At 42.5% G+C, this 27,399-nt stretch overlaps 1 protein-coding gene across 6 annotated transcripts in view; it reads left to right on the top strand.

The window, feature by feature from the left end:
• The first annotated feature begins 3,830 nt into the window (after positions 1-3,830).
• CFH (complement factor H) overlaps positions 3,831-27,399 on the top strand; it is a 132,380-nt gene continuing 108,811 nt past the window's right edge. For 3 of the 6 annotated variants that reach the window (XM_075936701.1, XM_075936700.1, XM_075936698.1), the window contains exons 1-2: positions 3,831-4,006; positions 16,367-16,552. In XM_075936701.1, coding sequence (XP_075792816.1) covers positions 3,949-4,006; positions 16,367-16,552 — 244 coding nt within the window. In that variant the 5' untranslated portion in view covers positions 3,831-3,948. The remainder of the gene's footprint in view (positions 4,007-16,366; positions 16,553-27,399) is intronic. The other 3 variants (XM_075936702.1, XM_075936697.1, XM_075936699.1) reach the window with 2 other exon arrangements.

Genomic DNA, 27,399 nt, shown 5'->3' with positions numbered 1-27,399 from the left:
TTAAGACATCATTCCACCCAAGCCATGGAAACCTCGATTACTTTTCTCTCGTTATCTTGCATGACATCTGCCAGACATCTATATGGCCATCAGAACACACCTTTGCAAAACACTATGCAATCACTTCTGGGCCCATTCCCAACACAGCCATGGGCCTAACAATGTTATCCTCTGTTCTCAACATGTGACTATAAATCACACCTTCCATGTGGAGTACTGTTTGGTAGTCACCTACAGTGGAGTATCCACAGGGACACTACTTGAAGAAGTTACTGATCTTGTACAGTAATGATGATTCTTCAAGATGTGTGACCCTGTGGATGCTACACAACTCACACTCCTCTCCTCTACATCTTCCACTCAGAGATATAGAAGGAACAGAGGAGTGTCAGGTCCCACACATGATATATTAAGGCACGAATGCCATGAAAAAGCAACAGTATGAAAAAGCAACAGTATGGGTTTGTTTCAACCTTGAGGGTATGTCTACACTACCCCCCTACTTCGAACTAGGGGGGTAATGTATGCATACCGAACTTGCTAATGAAGCCTGGGATTTGAATTTCCCGGGCTTCATTAGCATAAAGACGGCGCCGCCATTTTTAAAAGCCGGCTAGTGCGAACCCCGTGCCGCGCGGCTACACGCGGCACGGGCTAGATAGTTCGGAATAGCTTGCTAGTCCGAACTATCTGTACGCTGTGGGCCATATTCCATATTAACTATTACTAAATGTAATTAAAAGTATACAGAATGTTTTACTGCTATTTTTTCACATAAACCAGGGGTGGGCAATATTTTTGGGGAGGGGAGGTCACTCCAAGAATTTGATAAGTGGTTGAGGGCTGCACTCTTCCATTATACTAATGGAGGAGGTGCACGGGTCTGGGATGCAGTTTGGGTGCAGAAGGGAGCTTGGGGTAAGGCATTGGGGTGTGTTATCTGGGAGGGAGTTTGGGTGAAGGTGGGGATTGTGACCTGAGGAAGCAAAATAGGATGCAGGGTCAGGGAGGGTAGAGGTGCAGAGGTTTGGGTTGTGACCTAGGATAGGGAATAGGGGTGCAGGGCAGTGTTCCCTTTAAGCTGCACAGCTTCACAGGTGATTAATCATCCCCTCCCAGTCAGTCAGCACGATGCAAGGAGCCCTGAGCCTCTGTATGGGCAGGGCTGATTAAACACCTGTGAAGCTGTGCTGCTACATAGCTTAGAGGGAACACTGGTAGGGTCCAGATTTGGTATGGTCTGTTGTTAGTATGAAGATCAAAAGGCAACAGTGGCAGACTGCAGCAAGTACAGGTCTGAATGTGATCACATGCAGGCTAAATTAGGTTATGTCTACACTATAAAGTTACTTCGAACTAACAGCCGTTAGTTCGAATTAACTTTCATAGGCGCTACACATGCAAACCGCTAGTTTGAACTTAATTTGAACTAGTGGAGCACTTAATTCAAACTAGCTAAACCTCATTCTAGGAGGACTAATGCCTAGTTCGAATTAAGTAGTTTGAATTAAGGGCTGTGTAGCCACTTAATTCGAAATAGTTGGAGGCTAGCCCTTCCCAGGTTGCCCTGGTGGCCACTCTGGGCCAAACCAGGGAAACTCTTCTGTCCCCCTCCCAGCACCGGAGGCGTTAAAGGGGCACGGTCTGGCTACAGTGCCCGTGCCAGGTGCAAGCCAGCCAGCACCCAGCCAGCAGACCCTGCATCTGGTACGGCATGAGCCAGCCACCTGCTGTCACCCAGCCCTCCGCCTCTTCCCAGGACCAGGCTGACAGTTCCCAGGAGCCTGCCCGGGGTCGCAAGAGGTGGGCACCCACCTGGTCTAGTGAGGAGATCGTGTACCTCATCCAGGTTTGGGTTGAGACCTCCAGCGTCCACCGTCTCCGCACTAGGCACAGGAAAGGGGCTGTCTAGGGCAGGATAGCTGCCAGCCTGGCCACCAAAGGCCACAGGCGAACCCAGGAGCAGGTTTGCATGAAAATCAAGTTGGTCCAGCGAGACCCCCAACCCTGAGCCCTGAGCTTAGAACATAAGACCATAAGAACAGCCATACTGGGTCAGACCTTTTGACGACTGCGGCAAACACCAGGTACCACAGAGGGAATGGACCGAAGACAATGACCATGCCATTTGTCTCATGCCATCCATCTCCAGCCTTCCACAAACAGAGGCTAGGGACACCATTTCTACCCCCTGGCTAATACCACTCCTTGGACCCAACCTCCATGACTTTATCTCACTTCTCTTTAAACTCTGTTCTAGTTCTAGCCTTCACAGCCTCCTGCAGCAAGGAGTTCCACAGGTTTACTATTTGCTTTGTGAAGAAGAACTTTCTGTTATTAGTTTGAAGCCTGCTACCCGTTCATTTCATTTGGTGTCCTCTAGTCCTTCTATTATGGGAACTAATGAAGAACTTTTCTTTATGCACCCTCTCCACACCACTCATGATTTTATAGACCTCTATCATATCCCCCCTCTGTCTCCTCTTTTCTAAGCTGAAAAGTCCCAGTCTCATTAGCTTCTCTTCATATGGGACCTGTTCCAAACCCCTAATCATTTTAGTTGCCCTTTTCTGAACCTTTTCCAAAGAGAGTTTCCATTTTTGACCACACGTGTCCTTTATTTTTTACATCAGGAAAGGGCGCTAGGGAGGGGTAAGTGGAAGGAGGTGAGGGAGGAATGGGGCACGAGCCCCCGATGGGGAGGACCTGGGCTCTGCGGGCTCCTCGGGGTAGAAGCTCTCCTGCAGGGCCTCCTGGATCCTGACAGCTCCCCGATTGACTCCCCCCAGATGGCAGTCTGCAGCAAGTGTAGCCAGGCTGACGGCCGAGTGCTGCGATGTGCCGAGTGTAGGCACTCAGGGCACTCCAAGACAGGACTGCTTTGCTGTCCCTCATCAAGGTAGACCTGCAGGCAGGGACCCTGAAAACTGTCTGTCTGGGGTGGGGGTCTGGTCCCTTTAAGAACAGCCCTCGGGTAGCCTGAGGCAGCCTTAACTTCGGTTCAGGGTCCACTCAATGTGGACATGCTATTTCGAATTAGCAAAATGCTAATTCGAATTAGTTTTTAGGTCTAGATGCACTAATTCGCATTAGCTTAGTTCAAATTAACTAATTTGAATTAAGTTAGTTTGAATTAGTGCTGTAGTGTAGACATATCCTTAGTCAATTCCACCTGCTCTAGATCTCTCCTGTCAACAACTGACATCACATGCTATCCTGTTTGCACTGCTGATGAAATTACTCTGCCTTTTGTTACTGGATGTGCAGTAGTAACACAATCCCTGAGAATTCTCTACTTTCCACAAAATTACTGAACTGGATCTTTTTCACCATCTCTTTTTGTTCATTCTATTTCCCCTCCATATAGCTGTTTCTGCAAGGATCTAATACTATATTTCTTAGAGGTTTAGAATGACCTCAGTGTAATTGCTAGGGGTTGCAATGTGACTGTTGGTACCTGATCCTACTTTCAGTGTGATTTAGTGAAAGTTTTGTCCTTGACTTCTGTGAATCAGACCTTAGTTCCTATTACAATACACAAAATGCATTTAACAAATTAATTATATAAAACACAAAGAAAAGATCATTGTAAAATAAACTTTAGATTAATTTCAGGAACTTTATTTTTATTTGATTTTCTGTGAAGTAGGAGGAATGGTGATGACTCTTAGCTATGAAGTGGGTAGTAAAAAGCAAACAGAACTCTGAAAGGACAGAGCCAACTAATACAAACAAGGCTCTTTTTTTCTGCAAAGATTGCATAATGTATGTGTGTAGAAAGAAAGAGACTATTGTGTGTTGCAAGAAGATTAGGGAAGTGTTGCTGAAGTCAGAGAATAAAATCTTTGCAAGGTCAGCTCCAGGAACAGTTAGTGTGAGACACTCCAGGCCAACAGAAAGAACCACTTATCATTGTAAATGTGTCTGGTTTGCCTCTGAGGCACTGAGATGATATTGCTGGGATATACTGTTTTGCTCCTGGTATGGACATCTACTGCACAAAAAGGTAAGGTTATTAAAAAGATTGATCTGTTTCCTCCTACTACTACATTAGGGGATAGTCTCAGACAAGTGGCCACTAAAATATTTTATAAATATAAATAAAACTTTGATTATAGCTTTTTTCAGTAGTATCTCAGAGGAAAAACTAATTCTCACTGTGTTGCAATACCTAGTATGAAGTATCTTATACTAAGTGTGATGTCAAGTCTGCCTTTAGCTACATTTTGCTTCTTGTGCCCAGGCTTTTCTAATTATTACTGTGTATAGAAACTACAGCCGAGAAGTCCATTTTATATGTCCTCTGACTATGTTAATATATTTTGTAATTGTTGAAAGCTAACTTCTAATAAATATGAATAAAAATCACCTGTAGAATGAATAATTTAAAATGTGTGTGTGTGTATGTGTTGTAAAAAGGTCTTTCAGTGAGGGGATTTTATTGTATTTATACAAGTTATTGTATTGATGGGAATAAGTGTTTTCAAAAGGCTTATTAAAAATACTGAGTGTATTACTTGATATTAGGGAAATAAACTTCTTATCCATAGAAGTTTATGTATAAAAAGTTGTTTATTCTTTAGGTGCTAGTTGCGCACTCCCTGTATTTCTTCAACAGCCCTCTTGACATTTGCTGTAACAACAGATCAGTTTCTTATGCCGTAAGGCCAACAAACTATCTTTTTTAAAATTGTCAAATAGTTTCCTATGTAATGGTAGAGGGTTTATATATTGTCTAATTAGTTTGTATAATAGTTTAATATTTAGTATGCCTTCTAGGGGCAGCTGTACCTGTACTTGCCATGCCCTATCTCAATGATCACTTTTTATTTTTAATTACAAATTACTTACCCAGTCCAAAGCCTTTACTCATCTAAGCAATTTCAGTCACTACGTGTGGGCCCTAACAGCTGGGTAAAGACTGCAGGATTGGGCCTAAATATTTTTCAGATACCCTTTTCTCTTTCAGAATATTTCAGTGGCACAGATAGAAATTTAACTGGAAAGTTAATAGGAAATATTAATTTGTAGCTATTGCTATTTTAATTTAAAATACATAATTATTTATTAAAATGTTTAAATAATTTACACGCTTTTTACTAAGGTCTCAATTGTTTTCAAAGCAGTGTAATATTCAAGTTTGAAAGAACCAAAATGAGTGAAATTTGGCCTCCTTTTTTACACTTATGTAACATTCCTCAAATAAGTGTAATTGCAAGGACATGTAAATGAGGCAGCATTAGATCCAGCATGATTGATATTACTGTATATTCACTGTTGCAAATCAGGGGTAAATCTGTTTTCTACAGTGGAAAGATTCCAGAGCTACAATAATGTAAATGACAGAACAATTTGTCTCAAAGCCTTTTACTAAGATGATTTTAAAACAAAAGTGTCAGCCATCCATATAATTGACACAATTAGCAAAGAACAGATTGTATCTTTTAAAAAAAAGCTAATGGTCTGCACTTCCCAGAATTTATTTTCTGCTTTTTTTACATATATTTTTAAAATCATGTCTCAGAGGGGTAGCTGTGTTAGTCTGTAACTTTAAAAATGAGTGGTCCTATGGCAGCTCAGAGACTAGCGAATATATATATGATCATGAGCTTTCATGGATAAAAAGGGATGAGTTGGAGGGAAGTGAGTCTTGCCCATGAAAAGTTCATGATCCAATATATGCTAATCTCTAAGCCCTGGTCTGCATTTGGGAGTTATTTCAAAATAAGTCCCTTTATTTTGAAATAACAAGTGGAGCATCCACATTACCAAGCCCATTATTTTGAAATAACAAGCTGGTTATTTTGAAATAATAACTCCTGCTATCCACAAGGAAAAATGCTTATTTTGAAATTGCAGTAGTGTGGACACTTCACTGTGGCTATTTCGAAATAACTGCTCCCCAGAGACATTCAATGTAATTACTCCTCAGTGCTTCCTGGGGCTCTAAATTGAGGTAGTGTATCTATATAAAGGGAGCCTGCTTTGGACTAATCTGGAGACTTCCCTTTAATGTGGACATGCTATTTCAAAATAGTTATTTCGGGAGTTATTCTTTTGCAATAAGTTATTTTGAAACTATTTCCTAGTGTAGATGTGCCCTAAGGTTTTACATGACAACTTGTTGTTTTAAAATCATGGTTAATAGAGTTCTTCGTTGATTTATAAATAGGTAAATGTGATGGATAAAATCCTAGACCCAGTGAAGTCAAGGGCAAAACTTCCATTAATTTCAAGGATCCAGGATTTCATTCAATAAGTATAAACTTGGAGTTTAGATTCCTTCCTTCCCTGCAGTTTCTGTCAGTGTAAATTAGAAGTAATTCCATTTACATTAATGGAATTGCACCAGTTTGGGAGTCAAATATTAGACTGTAGAACTTTATTCTGAATCAGTTACATGTCTTTCCTCCTTACCTTATGGAGGTTATTTTGTATGATACTTCTCTTTAAAATGTGGTGCATATCTTAACAGAAAAATATAAGCTGCCTACAAAAGTATGTATATTGTTCTGCTGGCATTGATACAGTCATGAATGCCAAAATGTGCAAAAATAAATTTACCATGAAGTGAAATTCCCTGGATGTAAACCGATTCTTTAGGAATACGCTCAAAAAAAAAATGGAATGTGGCTCTGAATATATTGGTGACATCAGCTAAATCCAAAACAAAAATTTCACTGTAGATGTCTGAAAATGGGTAGAAATTCAGGCTCTGAGATCCGCCCTTCTTGTGGGGCATTAGAGCCCTGGCTCCAGTCTGAGAATGAACATATACTCACTGTACTCTTTGACCCATCACTCGAGTCAGTCATTCTGGGACAACTACAGCTGTCCTGAGAGTCTTTTATTGCAGTTATTAGGGCTTTTTTTCCACTCTGGCCTCCGAATGCAGAAAGGCCCATAAGAGACCTTAAATACCTTGCATCTTTGGATTCTGCTTAAAAATGACCCAAGGTTACAGATTCTGCTACCATCAAGTGAATTAAAACCCTGAAAACCAGGAAGAAACACTTGAACTTCTTCCCAACGTGTACTCCAAGCTCTTTTACCACAAGAGAGCTTGAAAAAAGAAAAAGAAAAAAAACTCACAGGAAACAAACTCCAATAGCTGACCTTTTGGTCTGGGCGGGCACACACACAGAAAACACAAAAATCAAATCATTGCTTTTAAAAAAAGGTGAATTTATTAACAAAATACAGTATATACTTGATAAAGCATACTTGGTTGCTAGGTGTTACAGAGCAACTAAGAAAAGAGCAGATTAAACCACAAACGGTGCATCGAAATAAGCCAGAAATTGCGTGGCTTATTTTGAGTATACTCGAAATAGCTTATTTTGTAAATTGGTGCTGTCTACACAGCACCAAATTTTGAAATAACTTACTATTCCGAAATGCCTCTTAACCCTCATGGAATGAGGGTTGCCAGGACATCAGAATAAGCAGTCCGTTATTTTGAAATCTATTTCAAAATAACAGGCTGCTTCAATAGATGTGGAATAGCTACTTTGGGATGCTTCCAGTATCCTGAAATAGCTCCGCAGTGTAGACATAGTCTCTCTGGGCCACAGCTTAGATATGATAAATGGGGAAGGGAAGGCACATGGAATTCACACAGAGAAACTTAACCAAACAACAAAACAAAGAAGTATACTATGATCAGGAAGGGAAGAAGTACTGAGTTGGGGTTTATCAACCTGGGAAGTCAGAGGCATAGTCAATTGAGAATTTTTGGAAAAAAAAAATCAGAAAAACCCACAAAACTGAGTTAAGAAAAATTTCCTGGATCATCCAATATTCACAGGCAAGTGCCCTGAGAAGGAGCCTTAAATAATAGCTAGTTTGATGGATAGCCTTGAGGGAGAGCTGAGCTTAGTGACCCAGAAACTCCAATGTTGAGCAAGATGTATGCTCAGAAAAGAATAGTTGATAACAATCTGTAGGCAAGCGTAGGTTTGAAAAGAAAATCTTGCATACAAATGTAAGTCAAGCGTGTTTGGCTTAATGCTAATTAACATCTAGCTATGTAAATCTAACTATGTAAAATATTGTAAGAATGATCCAAATAGTTTCTGTTTAAATGTAAGCTATGTGCAGTGCAGGCTTTTACTGTGTTTCTTATGGAGATTGTAGAAAGAAAACTACTTGAGTGGATAGTTACTGTGCTGACCAATTGGCTTCATGGTTAATAGGGCCAACCATGAAGCCTATCAACAGCATGTTTATAGGGAGCAAATAGGACTGTGCATGATTAATTTGGGGGTTATATTTCCTGTAATAAAGACATTATATGTAGCATTTTCTATATAAACATGCTTGAAGTGGAATTTGAATATATGATACTATCCTATATGTGATATGGTCAGTCTTTTATTGATATTCTATTAAGCCCCAATGCTGCTTAAATGTTCTTGAGGTGGCTAATGAAACTACACAAGTAGATGATATAGGCAGAGAAGATTAGAAAAATTAATGTTCCCCTTAGAAAATGTTAATGTAAAATATCTTCATGAACTTCAAGGACTTTTGACTATGCTTTTCCCATTCTGAGAACTCAGTGTCTAGCTTTTTTTTTTTTAATGTACAATTTCTGTAAAACGAGAAAAATTCCTGGTCTCTTTTCAATCCAAGTTTTTTTTTCTAGGAAATCCTAAAATGTCCCACTTCATTAAGGCTAGAGGAATATAAATTGAACAATAATTTGCTATATATTTGAGAGAGTCTGTCTGTCTGTCTGTTTGTTTGTTCCAGGACTTCTCCTAAACAGTAAGAGCTAGGACCATCAAATTAGGTATGTTGCTTCCTCCTAACATAACTTAAAGCAAGGTAAGGTTTTGACTGTGTCAAAAAAAATGGGAGGTACCTGGAATGGGATTGCTTCTCATAAAACCATACAGAAAGCAGACAAAAATCACGAGGCAGATGAAGGTGGTTCATTGGGGGTGCCCCCCTCCAGGTCTGTCGCAGCCCTAAGCCTCTCACCCTCCAAGTGCCTTTTAGAGAAGGGGAGGGGAGCTGATGCTTCCCCCAAAAAACTTTTTACAAGAACAAGCTGATCAATGCTGGTTAAATCTTCTGTTTTGCATAAAATTCACACACTAAATTAAATGATATAAAGAAATTCAAAACCAGAAACTTCAAAATTGAAAATTTTGCTTCCATTTTGTTTTTTCTACAGGCATTTTTGTTTCTTCTCAGTGTAATCATTGAAATAATTGTAATAAGATATTTATTTTAGTTTGCCAATCAAAACCAATATTATCAAAGGTACCATTTATTAAAGAAGGTAGGAAGCAGACCCTCCCCCAAGTTTGTTTTCCCATTGCATGGATTCACAATAAATGAGTTTCTCATATACATGCAGGGGAAAGCTCATGGCTTAATGGAATTTATACAATAAAAATAGAAACTTCAATTCACGTCCTAGCCTTCTCTCCACCTATTTGAACTGCAAGATGAATACTTGGTGCATGAATGTGTCATAAAGATGTACTACAGATATATGAATAAAACTGAAGGTCCAATAGTTTTTATATTCTAATGTTACTGCTTCACAAACGCTCCTGTAGACAGAATGTTATTTAATTGTAGAACTATTATAATTTATCTGTTCAAGTGAGAACAATACATAGAAGTTCTAAAAGGAAAAAAAAGCACATTTTTGAGAGAAAATGAAGATGAAGAATACATTTTACTTAGCTATAGGAGTGTAATGATTGCTAGTGATTAATTAGTATACCAACCCAACACATTATAAAAAGGGAGCGAAAAGAGTATTAAATTAGTAAATGAGTTGTTATGGATCTAGCTGGTCATTCTGAAAAAGGCTCAGCTTCTGTTTTTTGATAGCATGTGAACGCCCTCTTGTGGGCTTAGAATAATAATTTTACTCCCTTGTATGCTTGAGTTTTAGGGTATGTCTATCCTGCATTCCTCTTTGGAGAGAGGAATGCAAAGTAGGCATACTGGAGTTGCAAATGAAACGGGGATTTAAATATCCCATGCTTCCTTTGCATACTCTCACCTGAGCGCTCTTTCGAAAGTGAAAATGCGCTCCAGATGGGGTTAGTTTGAAACAAACCTCTTGTTTCAAACTAACCCTTACTCCTCAAAAAATGAGGAGTAGCAAAAAAAGAGGAGTAAGAGTTAGTTCAAAACAAGGAATTTGTTTCAGACTAACTCCGTCCGGAACACACTTTCACTTTCAAAACAACTTCATTTGCAACTCCAGTATGCCTACTTTGCATTCCTCTTCCAAAGAGGAATGCAATGTAGACATACCCTTAGAGACTTATTCTGTAATAAATGATTCTCCTGGTTTTGCATAACTTTCTGAGATTGTTTTCCTGACACAGCTAAAGGCATTCATGTTAGTGAATTATAAATAGTGAAAGAGAAAGGATTTTTTTGCTGCAAATAAAATGAAATTCACTTCTTACATAAAGGTAGTAATGAGGGTTTATGTTGTTGAAGTTCAGAGCTATCTGGGAACTGAAATCTACTCTCCCATTTGGTGCTAAGCCAGGGATTCATAGTGCAGCTTCCTTCTCCCACCCCAGTATAGCAACCACATCTTGTTCAAGCACACTTGCTTAACTTATCATTGTGTGGCCCTCTTCCAGTCAGCACAAGGACAATATCCACAAAGGGACAGCATAAGAAAGCCTGATATATGTCGATCAAAATATACCATCCATTGCATCTCACAATTTGCATGTGGCCTCATCTCTTGAGTGGGGTAGAGGACCTTGCAAAACCTTCTGGAACTGAATGAATCTCATTGGAATTAAAATGCCTTATAATTGAAAATTTTGCTTCCATTTTGTTTTTTCTACAGACATTTTTGTTTCTTCTCAGTGATTCAAATCAAACAGTCTTTTTAGTTATTGTTCAGATTTCAGACTCTGTGCTAAGGTCTTTTATCTGTGAATCCTCCATTGTGCTAGTGTTCGAAAAAAATCATGTGGTGCTTCTAAGTTACATGGAAGGTGTTAATGGCTGTCAAAAGACCCTTTGATCTATAGAAAATCTCAGATCTCTGGAAGTCCTAAACACCTTCATAAAATATCCTTTTATGCAGTGATACCTGGATAAAAAAGGAGACTAATACCACCTAGAGAACTCGGCTGCATGGAGAAGCCTGAGCAGCCAGTTTCATTGTGAGTTTGCCGGTTTCAGACACTGGGTCTATGGGATTGTTTGGCAAGCTCTGTGAATATTGGAGGTGGAAAAATCTGGCAGACAAGAGCCATAGGGTAGGTCTAGACTACATGGCTCATCCAAGGAGCCATGTAGATTAGGTTTGTAGACATAGGAAAATGAAGTGGTGATTTAAATTATTGCCGCTTCATTTAAATGAAAATGGCTGCTGCGCTGTGCCGATCAGCTGTTTGTCAGCTCAGCACGGCAGTCTGGACATCCATGGTTGACCTCAAAAGCCTTTGTCGACTACCCCGTTATGCCTCGTGGGATGAGGTTTAGCGGGGGTGGTCGACAAAGGCTTTTGATGTTGACCGCGAAGCGTTCAGACTGCTGCGCTGAGCGGACAAACAGATGATCGGCACAGTGAGGCAGCCATTTTATTTTAAATGAAGCAGCAATTATTTAAATCGCTTCATTTTCCTATGTCTACAAACCTAATCTACATGGCTCCGTCGACAGAGCCATGTAGTCTAGACGTACCCATAGTGAGTGTTGTCCTGGAGGGAGAAGAGACAGAGCATCCTTGGGTGCAGAAGAGACTGAAGAGGCCGATATGGATAGTTTGCATAAGGAAACTATCTGCCATTCATTCTTGCTGTGTTTAGGGCACCAGGACTTTGTATACATTGTTTAACCTCTGTGCATCATTGTAGAGAAAATGTGTCTTTGTTTCACTGTGATTTTTTTTTTTGTGAGAGCCAATATCAGATCTCTTATGCTTATTTTTTTTTAATCTTTCGGTTTTAAATGTAACAGCCACTAAGTTGTCTACGAGGAGCCTAATCCGAACTACCTAGTTCGTGCCGCGTGTAGCCGCGGGCACGGAGTCCGAACTAGTGGACATTTAAAAATGGCGGCACCTGGCAATATGCAAATGAAGCCCGGGAAATTCAAATTCCAGGCTTCATTTGCAACTCCGGTTGCCTACATTAACCACCCTAGTTTGAACTAGGGTGGTAGTGTAGACATACCCGGAGTGCCTTCACCTTGTACACCTGCTTCACCTTATATACCTCATTCATGTACACTTGCTTTTGGGTCCAGGCTTCTGCTGTGTAGGCTGCTGTTTGTGGCTCAGGGCTGTCAGGGCCTGTCGTGTGCCACAAGCCCTTTTCCCTGAGGCTGTGTTTTTAAAAGTTTCAGGGGAAAGGGTATTATAGGGTATATCTGTACTAGCTCGTTACTTCGAGCTAAGTAGGCAAATGAGGGCAACCGGAGTTGCAAATGAAGCCCGGGATTTAAATATCCTGGGCTTCATTTGCATGTTGCTGGGCGCCGCCAATTTTAAATCCCCCTTAGTCCGAACTAAGTAGTCCGCTAGACACGGCAGTTTAACGTTAATTTGAACTAACTCCTTAGTTCGAATTAACTGTTACTCCTCGTGGACTAAGAGGGATTTAAAAATGGCAGCACCCAACAACATGCAAATGAAGCCCAGGATATTAAATCCCGGGCTTCATTTGCAACTCCGGTTGCCCTCATTTGCCTACCTAGCTCGAACTAACGAGCTAGTGCAGACATACCCGTAGAGTTTTGCTGAGTGTGGACAGAGGGGCCAATAGGGCATCTGTGGGAAAGGTTGGAGGTTCTTTATTTTGAAATAACTCTAGTTGCCCTGTCTGCACATGCCTACTCCAAAATAGCTATTTCGGAATAGGCATTATTTCTCATAAAACGAGGGTAATAAGCCACCCATTATTTTTAAATTATTTCAAAATAATGGGCTTTCTGTCTAGATGATTGTTTAGTTATTTCAAAATAACACTGCTGTGTAAACATGTCCTTTGTGATAGTGCGTACACAGCTACAAACAGTAGTCCCTAGCAATTTAATTTATGTTTCCTTTTATATGTTCTACTGAGTCTACTGAACTGTGTTTTTTGGATCTATTCATTCTTTTCTGTTTGCACATTTGCCCATACTGATGACCCCAAGCACTCGAATATCATGGTTTGTGTCTCACAAAATACATTTTGTGTACTTTTTACTTGCCTTTGGGGGTTTTGAGTCTTTAGGAGTCATGTTTTTGAGTGTTTCTCCATAGAAAATTATAAAAATAAAACCTGATATTCTTACATATTCCAAATACTCCTGGAGATCAGGTTTTACTGGCAACATCAAATATAATGAGATTAGAAATGAAATTCCAAGAGCTAGAAACACCATGAAATCTTCCAGGGTTTTCTGACAGTTATCTTTCTGCCCTTCATAAATACCTAAACAGAGTGATACAAGTAGGCTGTGTCTAGACTGGCAAGTTTTTCTGGAAAATCAGCCATTTTCCGGAAAAACTTGCCAGCTGTCTACACTGGCCGCTTGAAGTTCCACAAAAGCACTGACTTCCTACTGTAAGAAATCAATGCTTTTTGCAAAAATACTATGCTGCTCCCGTTCGGGCAAAAGTCCCTTTTGCGCAAAACTTTTGCACAAAAGGGCCAGTGTAGACAGCTGAGATTTGTTTTGCGCAAAAAAAGCCCCGATCGCAAAAATGGCGATCGGGACTTTTTTGCACAAAAACAAAAAGTGCTTTTGCGGAAAAATGTCCTAGCCAATCTAGACGCTCTTTTCCAAAAATGCTTTTAACGGAAAAGTTTTCCGTTAAAAACATTTCCAGAAAATCTTGCCAGTTTAGACGTTGCCGTATACTCTATCTACAAGTATATCTAATGGGTCCACCTACTGGTGAGTGCCCCGCTGTGGCCACGTGACGCTGTGCAGGGTCCTTGCCTGGTTGTCCAGTTACCCTCAAAGTCCTGGAACCAGGGCCTGACTAGCCCTATCCATAGTGCTAGTAAGTCTCTGCTTGTGGCTGATCTTTGGCCACTGGGTCTGGGTTTTACCCAGTTCTAGGCTCAGCGCACACAGGGAGCTATCCATAGTGCTGATCTCCCTGTCAGGGTATAGACCTGGCTAGGTTGAGTTCCTGAAACAAACTGCCAAGCCCCAGCCCTGCAGCTTCTTTTATACCTCTCTGCTGGGTCCTGACTGGCTACCACAAAGACAACCACTCTGTAGTGTCTGGAGGACCTTTTCTCTGCTCCTCCTGTTGGGATGGGGTGCGGCAAGGCCACTAGCCTCCTGTATGGGGAGTTGGGACCTAATCCAGCTCATCACAATACTATCTGGCTACATCTACATTGGCATGATTTTCTGGAAATGCTTTTAATGGAAAAGTTTTCCGTTAAAAGCATTTTCAGAAAAGCGCATCTAGATTGGCAGGACGCTTTTCCACAAAAAGCCCTGATAGCCATTTTCGCGATCGGGGTTTTTTTTGTGGAAAACAGTACTGTGCTGTCTACACTGGCCCTTTTGCACAAAAATTTTTCGGAAAAAGACTTTTGGCCAAACGGGAACAGCATAGTATTTCCGCAAAAGCAATGACAATCTTACATGAGATCGTCAGTGCTTTTGCGGAAATTCAAGTGGCCAGTGTATATAGCTGGCAAGTTTTTCTGCAAAAGCAGATGATTTTGTGGGAAAACTTGCCAGTCTAGACACAGCCTCTATGTTTTCAGTCTGATTTTTCAATAGCTAGCTTTGTTCTTCATTATTTCTTCAATAAATGTTGCCATCCCTTCTTATTTAACTCTCCTAGTGTTCAGGAATAAAAGACAGGAATAAATTCAAACCTCTTCCCCTTATTTTACAGAGACAGGATATATTGTGTAGAGAATTTATTTTCCTGGAGACAGGGCAGGAGGAGGCCTTGTAAGAAGCTTTGGGGAAGGGAATGTTTGAGTATTGACCCAAAGAGAAGTGTCATGACAGATAAAATTCTGGGATAGAAAACACAAGGGCTGTGTCTACACTGCACCCCTTTTCCGGAAAAGGGATGCAGATTAGACCAGTCGGAATTGCAAATTGAAAGTAGGAATAAGAGATCCTCCGTAAAAGGGCTTATTTTCCGGAGAATCACGTCTAGACTGGCGCTTTTCTCCGGCTTATCCCCAAGCCAGAAAAAAGCGGCAGCCATGTAAATGCAAATGCTGCGGGGGATATTTAAATCCCCCGCAGATTTGCAATTCTGACTGGTCTAATCTGCATCCCTTTTCCGGAAAAGGGGTGCAGTGTAGACACAGCCAAGATGATTGAAGAATGAAGAGGGTACATTGTGGGTTTCCAGAATTTAGTTATTCATCAGTTCTCTTTGAACACAAATAGTCTCAGTAGTTGAGGGAGTGGAAAAGGTAGGACTCATAAGGTACATGTAGACTACAGGCTTTTGTCGACAGAAGCTTATTCGACAGATACTGTCGACAAAGCTTCTGTCAACAAAGAGCATCTAGACTACATACAGTTCTGTCAGCAAAGCAAGCTGCTTTGTTGACAAGACAGTGTAGACGCAAAGGACAATGTAGATGCAATAACGTTTTCTGTCGAAAGAAATATCTTGACAAAAGGTGTTATTCCTCGTAGAATGAGGTTTACAGCCATCAACAAAACTGCTGAGTTCTGTCTACATTATGTCGACAGAACTCAGCGGCAGTGTAGACGCAGGTATAGTTTTGTCAACAAAAATTCACTTTTGTTGACAAAACCCGGTAGTCTAGACACACCTATATAGAAGAAGAGGTGTGGAGAAGCTAAGGGCGGAGAGATTTGGCAGATTTGGGAAAGTGCAAAGCAGGAAGTTGATGTCAGCTAATGATGGGAAATAATGGCAGCTATGGAGATTAGAGTTGCAGAAGTTGGGGGTTTGGTAGTTGTGGGTATCTTTTTCCTTTTTTTCCTCTAATAGTGGAAGGGCTGACCTGGGCGAATAGTGGTAAAGGGAAGGAAGATAATTGGTGGGTCTCTTACATTGAAATTAAAGCAATGATCTCTTTTTCCACTCTTTAGATTATGCACCCATGGTTGATTTTATGTATTAAAAGACTACAGTCCCTAGTATCCAGCTACATAATTCACATGTGATTGATAGTTTTGGTCGTCTTTTCCATTGATTATATTAAAATCAATTTGTATGTCATTTCCAGTTGTCTGTGGTCTCTTTCAGCTGCCCCAGATCTTGTGGTGATTATAATCAAGAAGCTGCATTTAGGTGTTCTCAAATCTCATTCTTCCTTTTATTAATAGTATTTTGGATATTTGCTATTGTAATTAATAATAATAATAATAATAATAATTAATAATAAATATTTCTCATGTACTTAATTTCTAGATTGTGAAACTCCACCTCCTAGAAGAACAAAGGAAATACCCATAGGTACCTGGGATGAGGCATCCTATCCACATGGTACTTCAGTAAATTACAATTGTCGGCCTGGGTACATAAAACTAGGTCGTGTTACATTTGAGTGTAACGATGGTATGTGGAAACACATCTACCCGTACGTGGAATGTAGAAGTAAGTATCTTTGCAAAATGTGTGCAAATGTTATCTTCCTTTTGAGGTGGAGGGGGAGATCAGTTAGGGTAACATTACTACATCCTTGCTTGAGCAATAATATTTATCAAACTTCATGTGAGGTTTTGTCTGTAATAATTCCATAACCTGAACTTTAGGGTATGTCTAGACTACATGTCTCTGGAGACATGTATAGGCAAAGAAGCAAAGTTTCACGAGGCATAAGGGATCGGTCAGCAAAGGCTTCCCCAGCCAACTGATCCACGTCTAGACTACTGCGCTGTGCCGGATCAGCTGATCGTCGGCACAGCACGGCAGCCATGTTTATTTTAATGAAGCGGGGATTATTTAAATCCCCGCTTCTTTGCCTATGCCAGGTAGCCAAATCTACAGGCCTCTGTCGCCAGAGGCATGTAGTCTAGACATACCCTTCATAAGGTGGACAATTCCACTTAAAAACTCTTTATCATTACTGTAGTGATTTATAATACAAACACCAAAGGCACAGATAAAGATTTAGTAAAGCAATTGTTTTTTGTTAACAGTTGTTCAAAGTAAACATAGCTATTTTATAGTAAGAAATAACTAGATCTAAACAAAATTCAGAATTTCCATCCTTAAATGTTGGTTCTATGTTAAAATGAAGAGTTGAAATGTTTCACAGAATTGTTTAAACTATGATTCTGAAAGGTCAAAACATTTTATTTCAACTGTTTTGATTTACATGAAAGTTTTCAAAGAGTTCTATTTAAACTGTATTTTATCAAAGCAACAGTCCTCAGGGGAGCTTACATTCAGGAGCCTTAATACTCCATTCTTCCCATGTAAACTAGTCTCCCTTAACAGACTACAGCACTCATTATGTACTGCGAACTGTGTGACTTTCATCATAGGGAAACCATAGGGACAACCACATTGCATCATGGGAGATGTAGTTCTCCAGGGCAAATGGACTTTAGGTGAGAAGAGGGACTCAAACTATACCTCCCATTGCATAACAAATTGATAGGAAATATATTTTAATGTTTTACTGATCTGATTCAAAACTAAATGTGTTGGGTCAGTTCAAGAAATTGGAAGATTCTAATCAAGGCTGAAGTGATACAAAATGAAACATTTCACTTAATTTTTCCCAATGGAAAATTGAAGATATTTAGCAAAAATTCAGATTTTTTCCAAGCAAATGTTAATTGTGCAGAAACTGCATCATCCATGAGAAAGTAATTAAAATAGAAAATTCCTGGCCAGCTCTATGAATAATTAAGGTAGGTTAACATTTATTAAAATTTTCAATTAAAAAAGTAAACCTCTCTTAAAATTCACCATATGTTCTTTCAAGAGTGATGTTGTTAATATCATATAATCATTTAAAACAGAATCTTTGTAAAGCACATTGAAGAAACAAAGTAATCTGAATAAAGTTTGGCTTTCTGAAGATCGTTAAATAGTTGTGGTTCCAAGAATGAGCACAGCCAGCATTTTTGGAGGTGATCACACAATCCTTTCCTTGTGACTACATGCACAAGTGATTGTTTCTGTCTCCACTTAGCCTTCCTTTAAATCTGGAATCAGTTTTCCTCGAAGGCATGCAAACATGCTTTCCCCCCAAATCGTCTATATCTATATTAAGAGAATATCAGGCATTAATTATCATAATGATTTTCAGGCCATATTAACGTGGCTGTATTTTGAGTGGAGATGTAGACTAGTTGGGACAGAAACATATTTGAATGCCTCAAACAAAAAATTAATTCCAAATGTAAAGGAAGGCCAATTGAAGAGAGAAGTAATCATCATTAAACCAGTGGTTAAGTATCATAATTTATTTTTTTGTCTATTTCTAGCCTGAATTTACCTAGCTTCAGCTTACAGATGTTTGATTTTTGTTATGCCTTTTTCTCTTAGTTTAAAGAGTAGTCTATTATTAGAAATCTCTCCCCAGTGGAGATACTTGTAAACCACAAAGAAATCTCCATTTAATCTTCTCTTTGATAAATCAAATAGATTTAGCTTCTTTAGTTTCTCAGTCAGACGTGTACTCATTCTTAGCAGTTTGTAATTTGATATCTTTTCTGAAACATGACCACCAAAACTGGACATACTATTCCAGTAAAAAACAGTAAAGAAATCATAGGTGTAAAATTCTACAGAATAACTACAAAAATAAACTAAATGGTCCAGAAACTTTGCCATTGAGGACCTGCTCTTAAATATAAAATAGAGAGATGTGAGCTTAGTCCCCTTCCCTTCCTCCTTTTTTCCAAGAACAAACCAAGGTCACTCTTACTACACACAGTCTTTTTTGCCCTTCTTTTTGGGGACCTGCATACTATGCAGGATCTCTTCTGTGAACAAGTCTGTTGCTTCTGCAGCTGCTTCCACAAACTTCTCCCACATGGCAGATCTCTCCTCCTTAGAGAAAACATCAAAGAAATGTTCTTGCACAGATAGATCTATTAATTAGTCATACAGTTCTGCCCCTTTACTTATCAGTTTTTTCCAGTAACTCACCATTTTATGAACATATTCCCCATGACTTAACTAGTCAATCTTTTTAAGGTAAAATGTAAATTATATGCCTCTGATGTAATTTGAAACCTTTTTGACAAAGATAATTTAAAAATATTACACTTCATGGTCTCATTTACATTCATATCATTAAACACCTTCAAAGTTTTACCAGTCAGTTTGGTGAGTAAAAGCGTCATTCATCTCTTGCCCCCTACCTCACGCACAACAAAGCAGGAGTTAATGGGCATGAAAGCAGGTTCTCCTCCCAGCACTCCTCACCCACTCAGAGGAAACCTCATTGGGACTTGGCAAAACAAAGGCAACAGATGCGGGGGGTGGTCCAGTCCAGCATTGGTACATTCAACAATGGCCATTCCCGTTGCTACTATACCCCGTGCACTAACCACCATAGGACCCTTGGACAAGTTACAGATACCATCACTCAGCTCCATCCAGACCACTCAGACAAGCAATCAGATCCCCTCCACTTGGGACCCATGAGATGGCCTCCGATAGAGGGAGAAAGGAGCTCCCTAAGGATGAGGAATTGGGCTGCACTAGTAACAAGGATGTGTCCCCACTAAATAACCTCTCTCACTGGATGAAGTAGTCATCCTACCTACACCAACACCAGCAGTTTCAGGAACTGTTTAAAAGGGTGACTACAGCACAGAAGGTCACTCTACAGGAGGCACAGGGAAAACAGCATAAACTCCTGTAGATCTTCCAACCATCAGTAACCATCAGTATCTTCCAATAGATGAGGTGATCATGGAATAGGCAGTCACAGTCTGGCAAACACCTGCTTCTGCCCTGCCCCACACCACCAACCAATGGGCAGATAGGAAGTGCTTCGTTCTAGCCAAGGCCAGGGACTTCCTTTTCTTACTCTCACAACCAAACTCCCTAATGGCTGATGAAGTGCACAAAAGGACAAAACAACCACAATTCCAATCAACTCCATAGGATAAAGACTATAAATCTCTTGACTTATTCAGACTCAGCAGCCACCCTTCAACTCTGAGTCCCAAACTACTCAGCCTTTCTGGCAAACTATGACCAATCCAATTACATCAAATTATAAGAACTCTTTGAGAACCTACCAGAACAAAAACACCAATAGCTACAAATATTATCCACATGAGCCAAACAACAGCATACACTGCCCTCCAAACAGCCATAGACATGGTGGACATTGTGACTAAAACCATGGCAATAGCAGTGGTCATGCATAGAGTCCCCTGGCTACAGTCTTGAGGGATTCCTAAGAAGCTACAAATGAAGGTCTTCCATTAGAGAGAGCACATCTGTTCACACTAAGTCCTTCACACTATGAAGGATTCCTAAGCTACACTCTACACTCCACCAAATGAAAGAAGACACTATATGTCATACCAAAGACCTTTAATAGACAACTTTAATAGATAACACCAAAGGCCTTATGATTGTATATCGGAACAACATCCCAAAAGATGTGGAATGCAATAGGGTCAGGCTGAGATAACCCAGTATTCTACTTTGAAACAGCAATTTTGAAAAATTGGTTGAGGGTCTCAGTGACCTCTCCCTGTTCCAGAAAAAAACATAATCTCCTAACCATTTATTTGGCCATTGTTAATTCCCTTTTCTCTATGCATTGTCCATTGTAACAGCAGATCAGTGAGTATTGGAGATCATACACTAAGTCTCTCCCATTCCTATCCACCCCTTACACTCTCCCTCCATCCCCATCCCTTGTCAGAGACCCCTCTCAGAAGCATTTCTTACATCTAGAGACTAATCTTTAATTATAGAAAGCTCAACCAATTTGTCCTCAACCACATGTTCAAGTTGGTCACTCTTGCCACAATTATACTGGTGCTATACAGGGGAGACTGGTTTCCAGCCTTCAGCCTTCAAGATGCATATTTCCACATCACAATCCAACCTGAACACAGATGCTTCCTCCACTTTACACTAGTCTCTAAACAATATTAGTACTAAGTTAAGTACTGCCATTCAGCCTATCCACAGCCCCAAGAGTCTTCTCAAACACACTCATTGTGGTCACGGCATACCTTCAACAATAAGGTATAATAATATTAACCTACCTTGATGATTGTCTAATCAACACCACTATACCTCACCACACAAATCATGGTTGCACAACTATGTAGCTCTTTCAACTTTTAACACCTCCAGATCAATCCACAGAAATCAACTCTGGAACCCACTGAAACCTAAGGGTATGTCTACACTACAACGCTACTGCAAAAGAAGCTAATTCGAAATAACACATCTAGACACAAAAACTAATTCGAAATAGCATTCTGCTATTTTGAAATAGCACGTCCACACTGATTGGATGCTGGATTGCATTTAAGGGCAGCTGAAACTGGTTCCAGCAAAGCATCAGGTCAGTAGTTGCTTTGTGTGGCTTCTGTCTGAGGCTATCCGAGGCTCGTGCTTAAAGGAACCCCCCTGAACAGCCGGTTCTCAGCTTTCCCGCTTGCTTGCCTATTCACATGTGGAGGCCTCCCCGGCCTTGGTTGAGGCTGCTGACAGGCTCTCCAGTTCAGCCCAGGAGTCCGGGGTGCAGGGCACGCTCCCTGCAGGCTCCTGGCTGCCGTCCTCCTCCTCCTCCTCCTCTTCTGCTGTGTCAGGAGCAGGACCCTCTTCCCCGGGGTCAATGATGACCAGGGGGGCACGGACAGTCTGACCCCCCCGGCCTCTGGGTCAGCCACTGGTTGGGAGGCCCTGACACAGGCCTGCTACAGCTCCTTGATTTTACTCCGCACCTGCTCCTGGCTGTGCATGTGGCCTCTGGTGGCCAGGCTGGCAGCTATACAGCTGTAGACGGCCTCATTCCTGAGCCTAGTGTGGAAATCATGGGCATTGGAGGCCTCCCCCCAAACCTCAATGAGGCCCACGATCTCCATACTAGACCAGGCAGGCGCCCGCCTTTTGCGGCCCCTGGCAGGCTCCTGGGAGCCGCCAGCCTGGTCCTGGGGAGCGGTGGAGGTGGCTGGCTCATGCTGTGCCAGATGCACGGTCTACTGGCTGTGTGCTGGCAGGCTGGCAACTGGCACAGGTGCTGTGGCCAGAGTCTGACCCTTTAAGGGCTCCGGGGCTGTGGGGGAGCAGACGAGTTTTCCTGGTTGTGCCCAGAGTGGCCACCAGGGTTCCCTGGGAAGGGATGGAGGCCCTCTAATTCGAAATAACTGTCTACACAGCACTTATTTCGAATTAGCTATTTCAAATTTGGTGTGATTTGTTGTAGAATAGGTTTACCAAATTCGAAATAAGTGCTCCACTATTTCAAATTTATTTTGAAATAGCAGTTTGCCTGTGTAGACGCTATTAAAGTTAATTTGAAATAACTGCTGTTATTTTTAATTAACTTTTTAGTGTAGATATATGCTTAGAGCTCATAGAAGCACTCCTAAGGTACATCTGCACAGAGGCACTATTTCAGCATAATGTCCATTATCCCCAGACAGCATTGTGTGCATCTTAACAGCACATTCATTATTTTGAAATGCATTCGATATAATGGGCGTCTTATTCCGGTTTCCTGTAAACCTTGTTGCACTGGATATAGAGCTTTATTTTGAAATAAGTGCTATGTAGACAGCACCAAATTTTGAAATAAGCTATGTTGAAATAAGCTACTCAATTTACATAGCTCGGTTTGTATAGCTGATTTCAAGATATGCATTACTGTGTAGATCAGTGGTCATCAACCAGTAGATCAGGATCTATTGGTAGATCTTGGAGCTTCTGACAGGTGATCCTGACTGGTTTGGCCAGAAAGCTATCAAATGCTGGCGTTTCAGTTGTCTCTCCCCACACTGTCATGATGTTCCTGCCCTATGCCTTATAGCTGCCCCCCCCCCTGGGAGCCTCCTGGTGCTGTGCAGAGTGTGAGAGTGAGAAGAGGGGAGGTGCTGATGCCAAGATGTCCCTTTCCCCTTCATTTCTGTACCCCATCTGTGCACTTTAAACACTAACAAGATGGTTTATTAGGTGATGAGCTTTCATGGGCCAGACCCACTTCCTCAGATTAAATTGTGGAAGAAAATTGGCATGACCATCTATACCAAAGTGATACAATAAAAAAAAGTGAACACGTATAAAATAGACAAATCAGATTTACATCCTAGATGAAATATGCAGAATAAGTCTCTGTAACTACAGCTGTAATTTTAAAATTCATGGTCTTCACTTGTATATTAGACCATACCTCCTCCCCTCCTGCTGGTAAATTTCCCCCTGAAAATTTCACAATATCATCATCAGTTAGCCTATACAGCAAATGGGCATCCATTGTGAACCTTACAGTATTCAATTTACCTACTGACAAATTTCTAGACAAACATCTTCTGCCTGAAATAAACTTGTTTTTCAACTTCTGGTGACTGGCTTCAACTCACAGGGTATAAGAACATAGTCTTCTTCTTCAAGTGATTGCTCATGTGCATTCCAATATAGGTGTGTGTGCGCAGCATGCATGAGCCATTGGAAGCTTTTCCCTCAGCAGTACCCTTAGGGCCAGCAGGGAGCCCCCTGGAGTAGCACTGGTATTCCAGCCTATATATACCTCTGCTGGCCCTCTCACACACTCAGTTCCTTCTTACCGCTATGACGGTCATTGGAACAACCCTCAGCTCCTCACTGAGATCGTTATCTTAATTGATCTCCTTCTTTCAATTAATCTTCAGGTAAGTACCTGTGAATTAATTTAGGGTATGTCTACACTACAGCACTATTTTGAATTAACTTAATTTGAAACAGTTAATTTGAATTAAGCTAATTCGAAGTAACGCATCTATACACAAAAACTATTTTGAATTAGCGTTTTGCAATTTCGAAATAGCACATCCACACTGAATGGAACCTGAACCGAAGTTAAGGCTGGACGGAACCAGTGCCAGCAGGGCATCAGGTTAGGACTTAGTGTGTGGGGCTGCTGCCTGAGGCTAAATAAGCTCCATGTTTAAAGGGACCCTACCCCACCCCGGACAGACAGTTCTCAGGGTTCCCTGCTTGCTTTTCTACCTTGGAGTGCCTGCACTCGGGACACCACAGCACTTGGCCACATGGAGCCACAGCTGCCCCTGTGCATGCCAGTGCATCTCGTGGGGTCATAGACATTAGCCCAGCTGCACTTGCTGCAGGCTGCCATCCGGAGGCTCCGTCGGGGGGCTGTCAGGATCCAGAAGGCCCTGAGGGAGAGCGTCCACCCCAAGGATTCCTCTGTGCCCCATTCCTCCCTCATGTCCTTCCACTTACTGCTCCCTAGACCCCTTCCTGATGTCAAACAAAAGACACGCATGTTCAAAAATAGAAACTGGGTTTATTGAACAAAAAGGTGGGGCGGGGAATGGACTTCTGGGGAGACTGGTAAAAGGAGGTGGGAGAGGGGAAGAGAGAGGGTGGGAGAGAGGAGGGGAAAACCTGGGAGGAGGGAGATGGAAGGGGGAAGCAAGGGGAAGAAGGGGGAGGGGAAACTCAGTGCTCAGGGTTGCGGGTCTCGCCAGACCAACCTGACTTTCATGCAAACCTGCTCCTGGGTTCGCATGTGGCTTTTGGTGGCCAGGCTGGCAGCTATTCTACCATAAACGGCCATGTTCCTCTGTCCAGGGCTGAGATCATGGACGTTGGGGGCATCCCCCCCAAACCTGAATAAGGTCCATGATCTCCACCCTGAACCAGGGAGGCGCCCACCTTCTCCAGCCCCTGTCAGGCTCCTGGGAGCTGGAAGACTGCTCCTGGGGAGTGGTGGAAGGCTGGCTGCCAGTGGATTGCTGGTTCATGTTTTGGGGCTACTGGGTCAGGAGCCCCAATGCCCACTGCTGGCTCTGGGCTGGCAGGCTTGGAGCTGGCACAGGCACTGCAACCAGGGTCTACCCCTTTAATGGCTCCGGTGCTGGGGGAGAGGAGATTAAGTTTTCCTGGTTATGCCCAGAGTGGCCACCAGGGCTCCCTGCGAAGGGCTGGAGGCCCCCTATTTCGAATTAGATGTCTACATAGCACTTAATTCAAAATAGCTATTTCGAATTTGGTGTTACTCCTGGTAGAATGAGGTTTACCAAATTCGAAATAAGAGCTCCACTATTTTGAATTTACTTTGAAATAGTGGTTTGCCTGTGCAGACGCTATTAAAGTTAATTTGAAATAACTACTGTTATTTCAAATTAACTTTGTAGTGTAGACATACCCTTAGAGACTTTTGTTGTTTTGTTCTTATTGTTCCCCGCCGCGGCGCACCGTGCACCCTCAGCAGAGCATGCCCAGCCTGCAAGGCTTTAAGTCCTGCAAAAAGTGCAATAGGTCTAAGCCGTGTGGTGATCCACACTCCTCATGCTTAAAGAGCCTAAGAGAAGCTCATCTCACAGTGGCGTGCAAAATCTGTAAGGCTTTTAAGCCCAGGACCAAGCGCAAACGAGACTCGCTCCTTAAAATCCTCCTTATGGAGACTGCACTTCAACCGGCACTGGCACCAAACTCAGCATTGGCCTCCCACAGCACACCAAGCCTCTACGGCACTGCCAAAAGCTCTCAATTGCACTGCTCTCAATTGCCGGCACTGCAGAAAAAGAGGAGGCCCAACAGGAGTTGGTCTCCACATAGGCTCGTGTCCTCCATGAGCCCTATAGTAGGGCGCGTGGCACCGATGACCCTGGAGTCCAAGACCTGGAGGTCAAACAGACACTCCCCCCAACAAAGGGATGTCAGACCTTCTGAGGATTTTCTGGACTCCTCCAAACTAGAAGCCTTGTATGCAGTGAGGGTCCTTATTGACTCGTCTCCTTCCTCTCACCCCGGCACCACCCAGGCAGCACAGGGATACTCAACACAGCTTCCCTTCCAGAGCACCTGAAGACCTGGTGCACAGGGGTAGGCAACATCTCTTGGGCCCTACAGCACTGCTCACGGCCCATTCCAGAGTGCGGCACCTCCGCCCAGCACCGCCATCAGTGCATAGCACACCGGCACCTACCTCGGTGCATGACTCCAGCACAGGCATGCCTCCTCCACCGCCTCGGCACTGAGGCAAGCCGGAGTCCATGTCTTGATGCACTGCAGCTCCGTCAGCACCCACATCGGCACCGCTTTTGTCCATCTCCAAGTACTCCTCCAACTCTGCGGCCAAATCCGTCTGGTAGTGTAGGGATTCCAGGTCCCATTCACGGCACCACTCCCATTCTCGGCACCGCTCCTGGCACCACACTCCCCCACACAAGTACCAGCAGCAGCAATGGGCTCAGCCAATCCTGGTGCCCATGGTCCAACAAATGTTGCCTCCTCAATATCTGTGACAGTGGCTTTTCTGGACACCCTGGGCTTACCATCAGAGGCAGGGGGTAAATCCTTCCAGACACCCCTCAGTTTCTTCGGGGCCATGAATTCCTCCATCAGCAACACCCCTGGTCAGGTCCCCCATGTCAGGACACTCTCTTCCCCAGGCCACTCGTCTGCAGGCCCAGGAATGAGCCCGGCTCCGGTGAGCCAACCTCCTCCTTCTTCGTCAGTGACCATCTCGGACGATCCAGGACACACCATTGCCCCTGTGGGTGAAGCATTGAAGGGGTCCTCATCTTCATCCTCGGATGAGGCATTGGCTGACTCCACACCATCCATGCCCTCCATGGATGCTAGGGCTCATCAGGACCTACTCCGTCAACTGGTCCAGAGTTTAGTGGTTCAAGCAGAAAAAGTATCCAATGACTCAGATCCCACTGTGGACATCCTGAACACTGACACCCCTTCCAGAGTGGCTCTGCCAATAAACAAAACCCCTAAGAACAGGGAGGCCAAAAAGACTGACTTACTGGGTAGGAAATTTATGCCTCCGGGGTCAACCAAAATTGCATAGCAAACCAACAAGTCTTCTTGTCCCGCTATGCCTACAACACCTAGGAGTCTATGGACAAATTTACAGAGTTGTTCCCTGGAGATTCCTGCTCAGAATACAAAGCTCTCCAGGAAAAAGGAAGAGAAATCTCCAGGGCAGCCCTCCAAGCAGCTCTCAATGTGGCTGCCACCACTGTTCCTGTGAGATGGCCTCTGGGATGGTCCCGTGCCACAGTTTTTGGTTCCAAGGCGTGATACCGGAGTGCCAAAACACCATCCAGGACCTCCCTTTCAAGGGACCCTCGCTTTTTTTGGAGCAGACAGAACAGAAACTCCATGTCCTAAAAGACACCATGATGATGCTCAGATCCTTGGGCTTACACTCCCCTGCCACCCAGAGGAGATCATACCCTAATAGGAATGTTCCTAGAGGACCTCCTCAAGGCCCACGCCCTGACTTCACCCAGCTGAGGGGCAGGGGCATCAATGGCAGAAACAAT

The sequence above is a fragment of the Pelodiscus sinensis genome, chromosome 9, assembly GCF_049634645.1.
Source record: "Pelodiscus sinensis isolate JC-2024 chromosome 9, ASM4963464v1, whole genome shotgun sequence".
Taxonomy (NCBI): Eukaryota; Metazoa; Chordata; order Testudines; family Trionychidae; genus Pelodiscus; species Pelodiscus sinensis.
The sequence above is the reverse complement of the archived record's forward strand: the minus strand, read 5'-3'. Positions and strand labels throughout refer to the sequence as shown.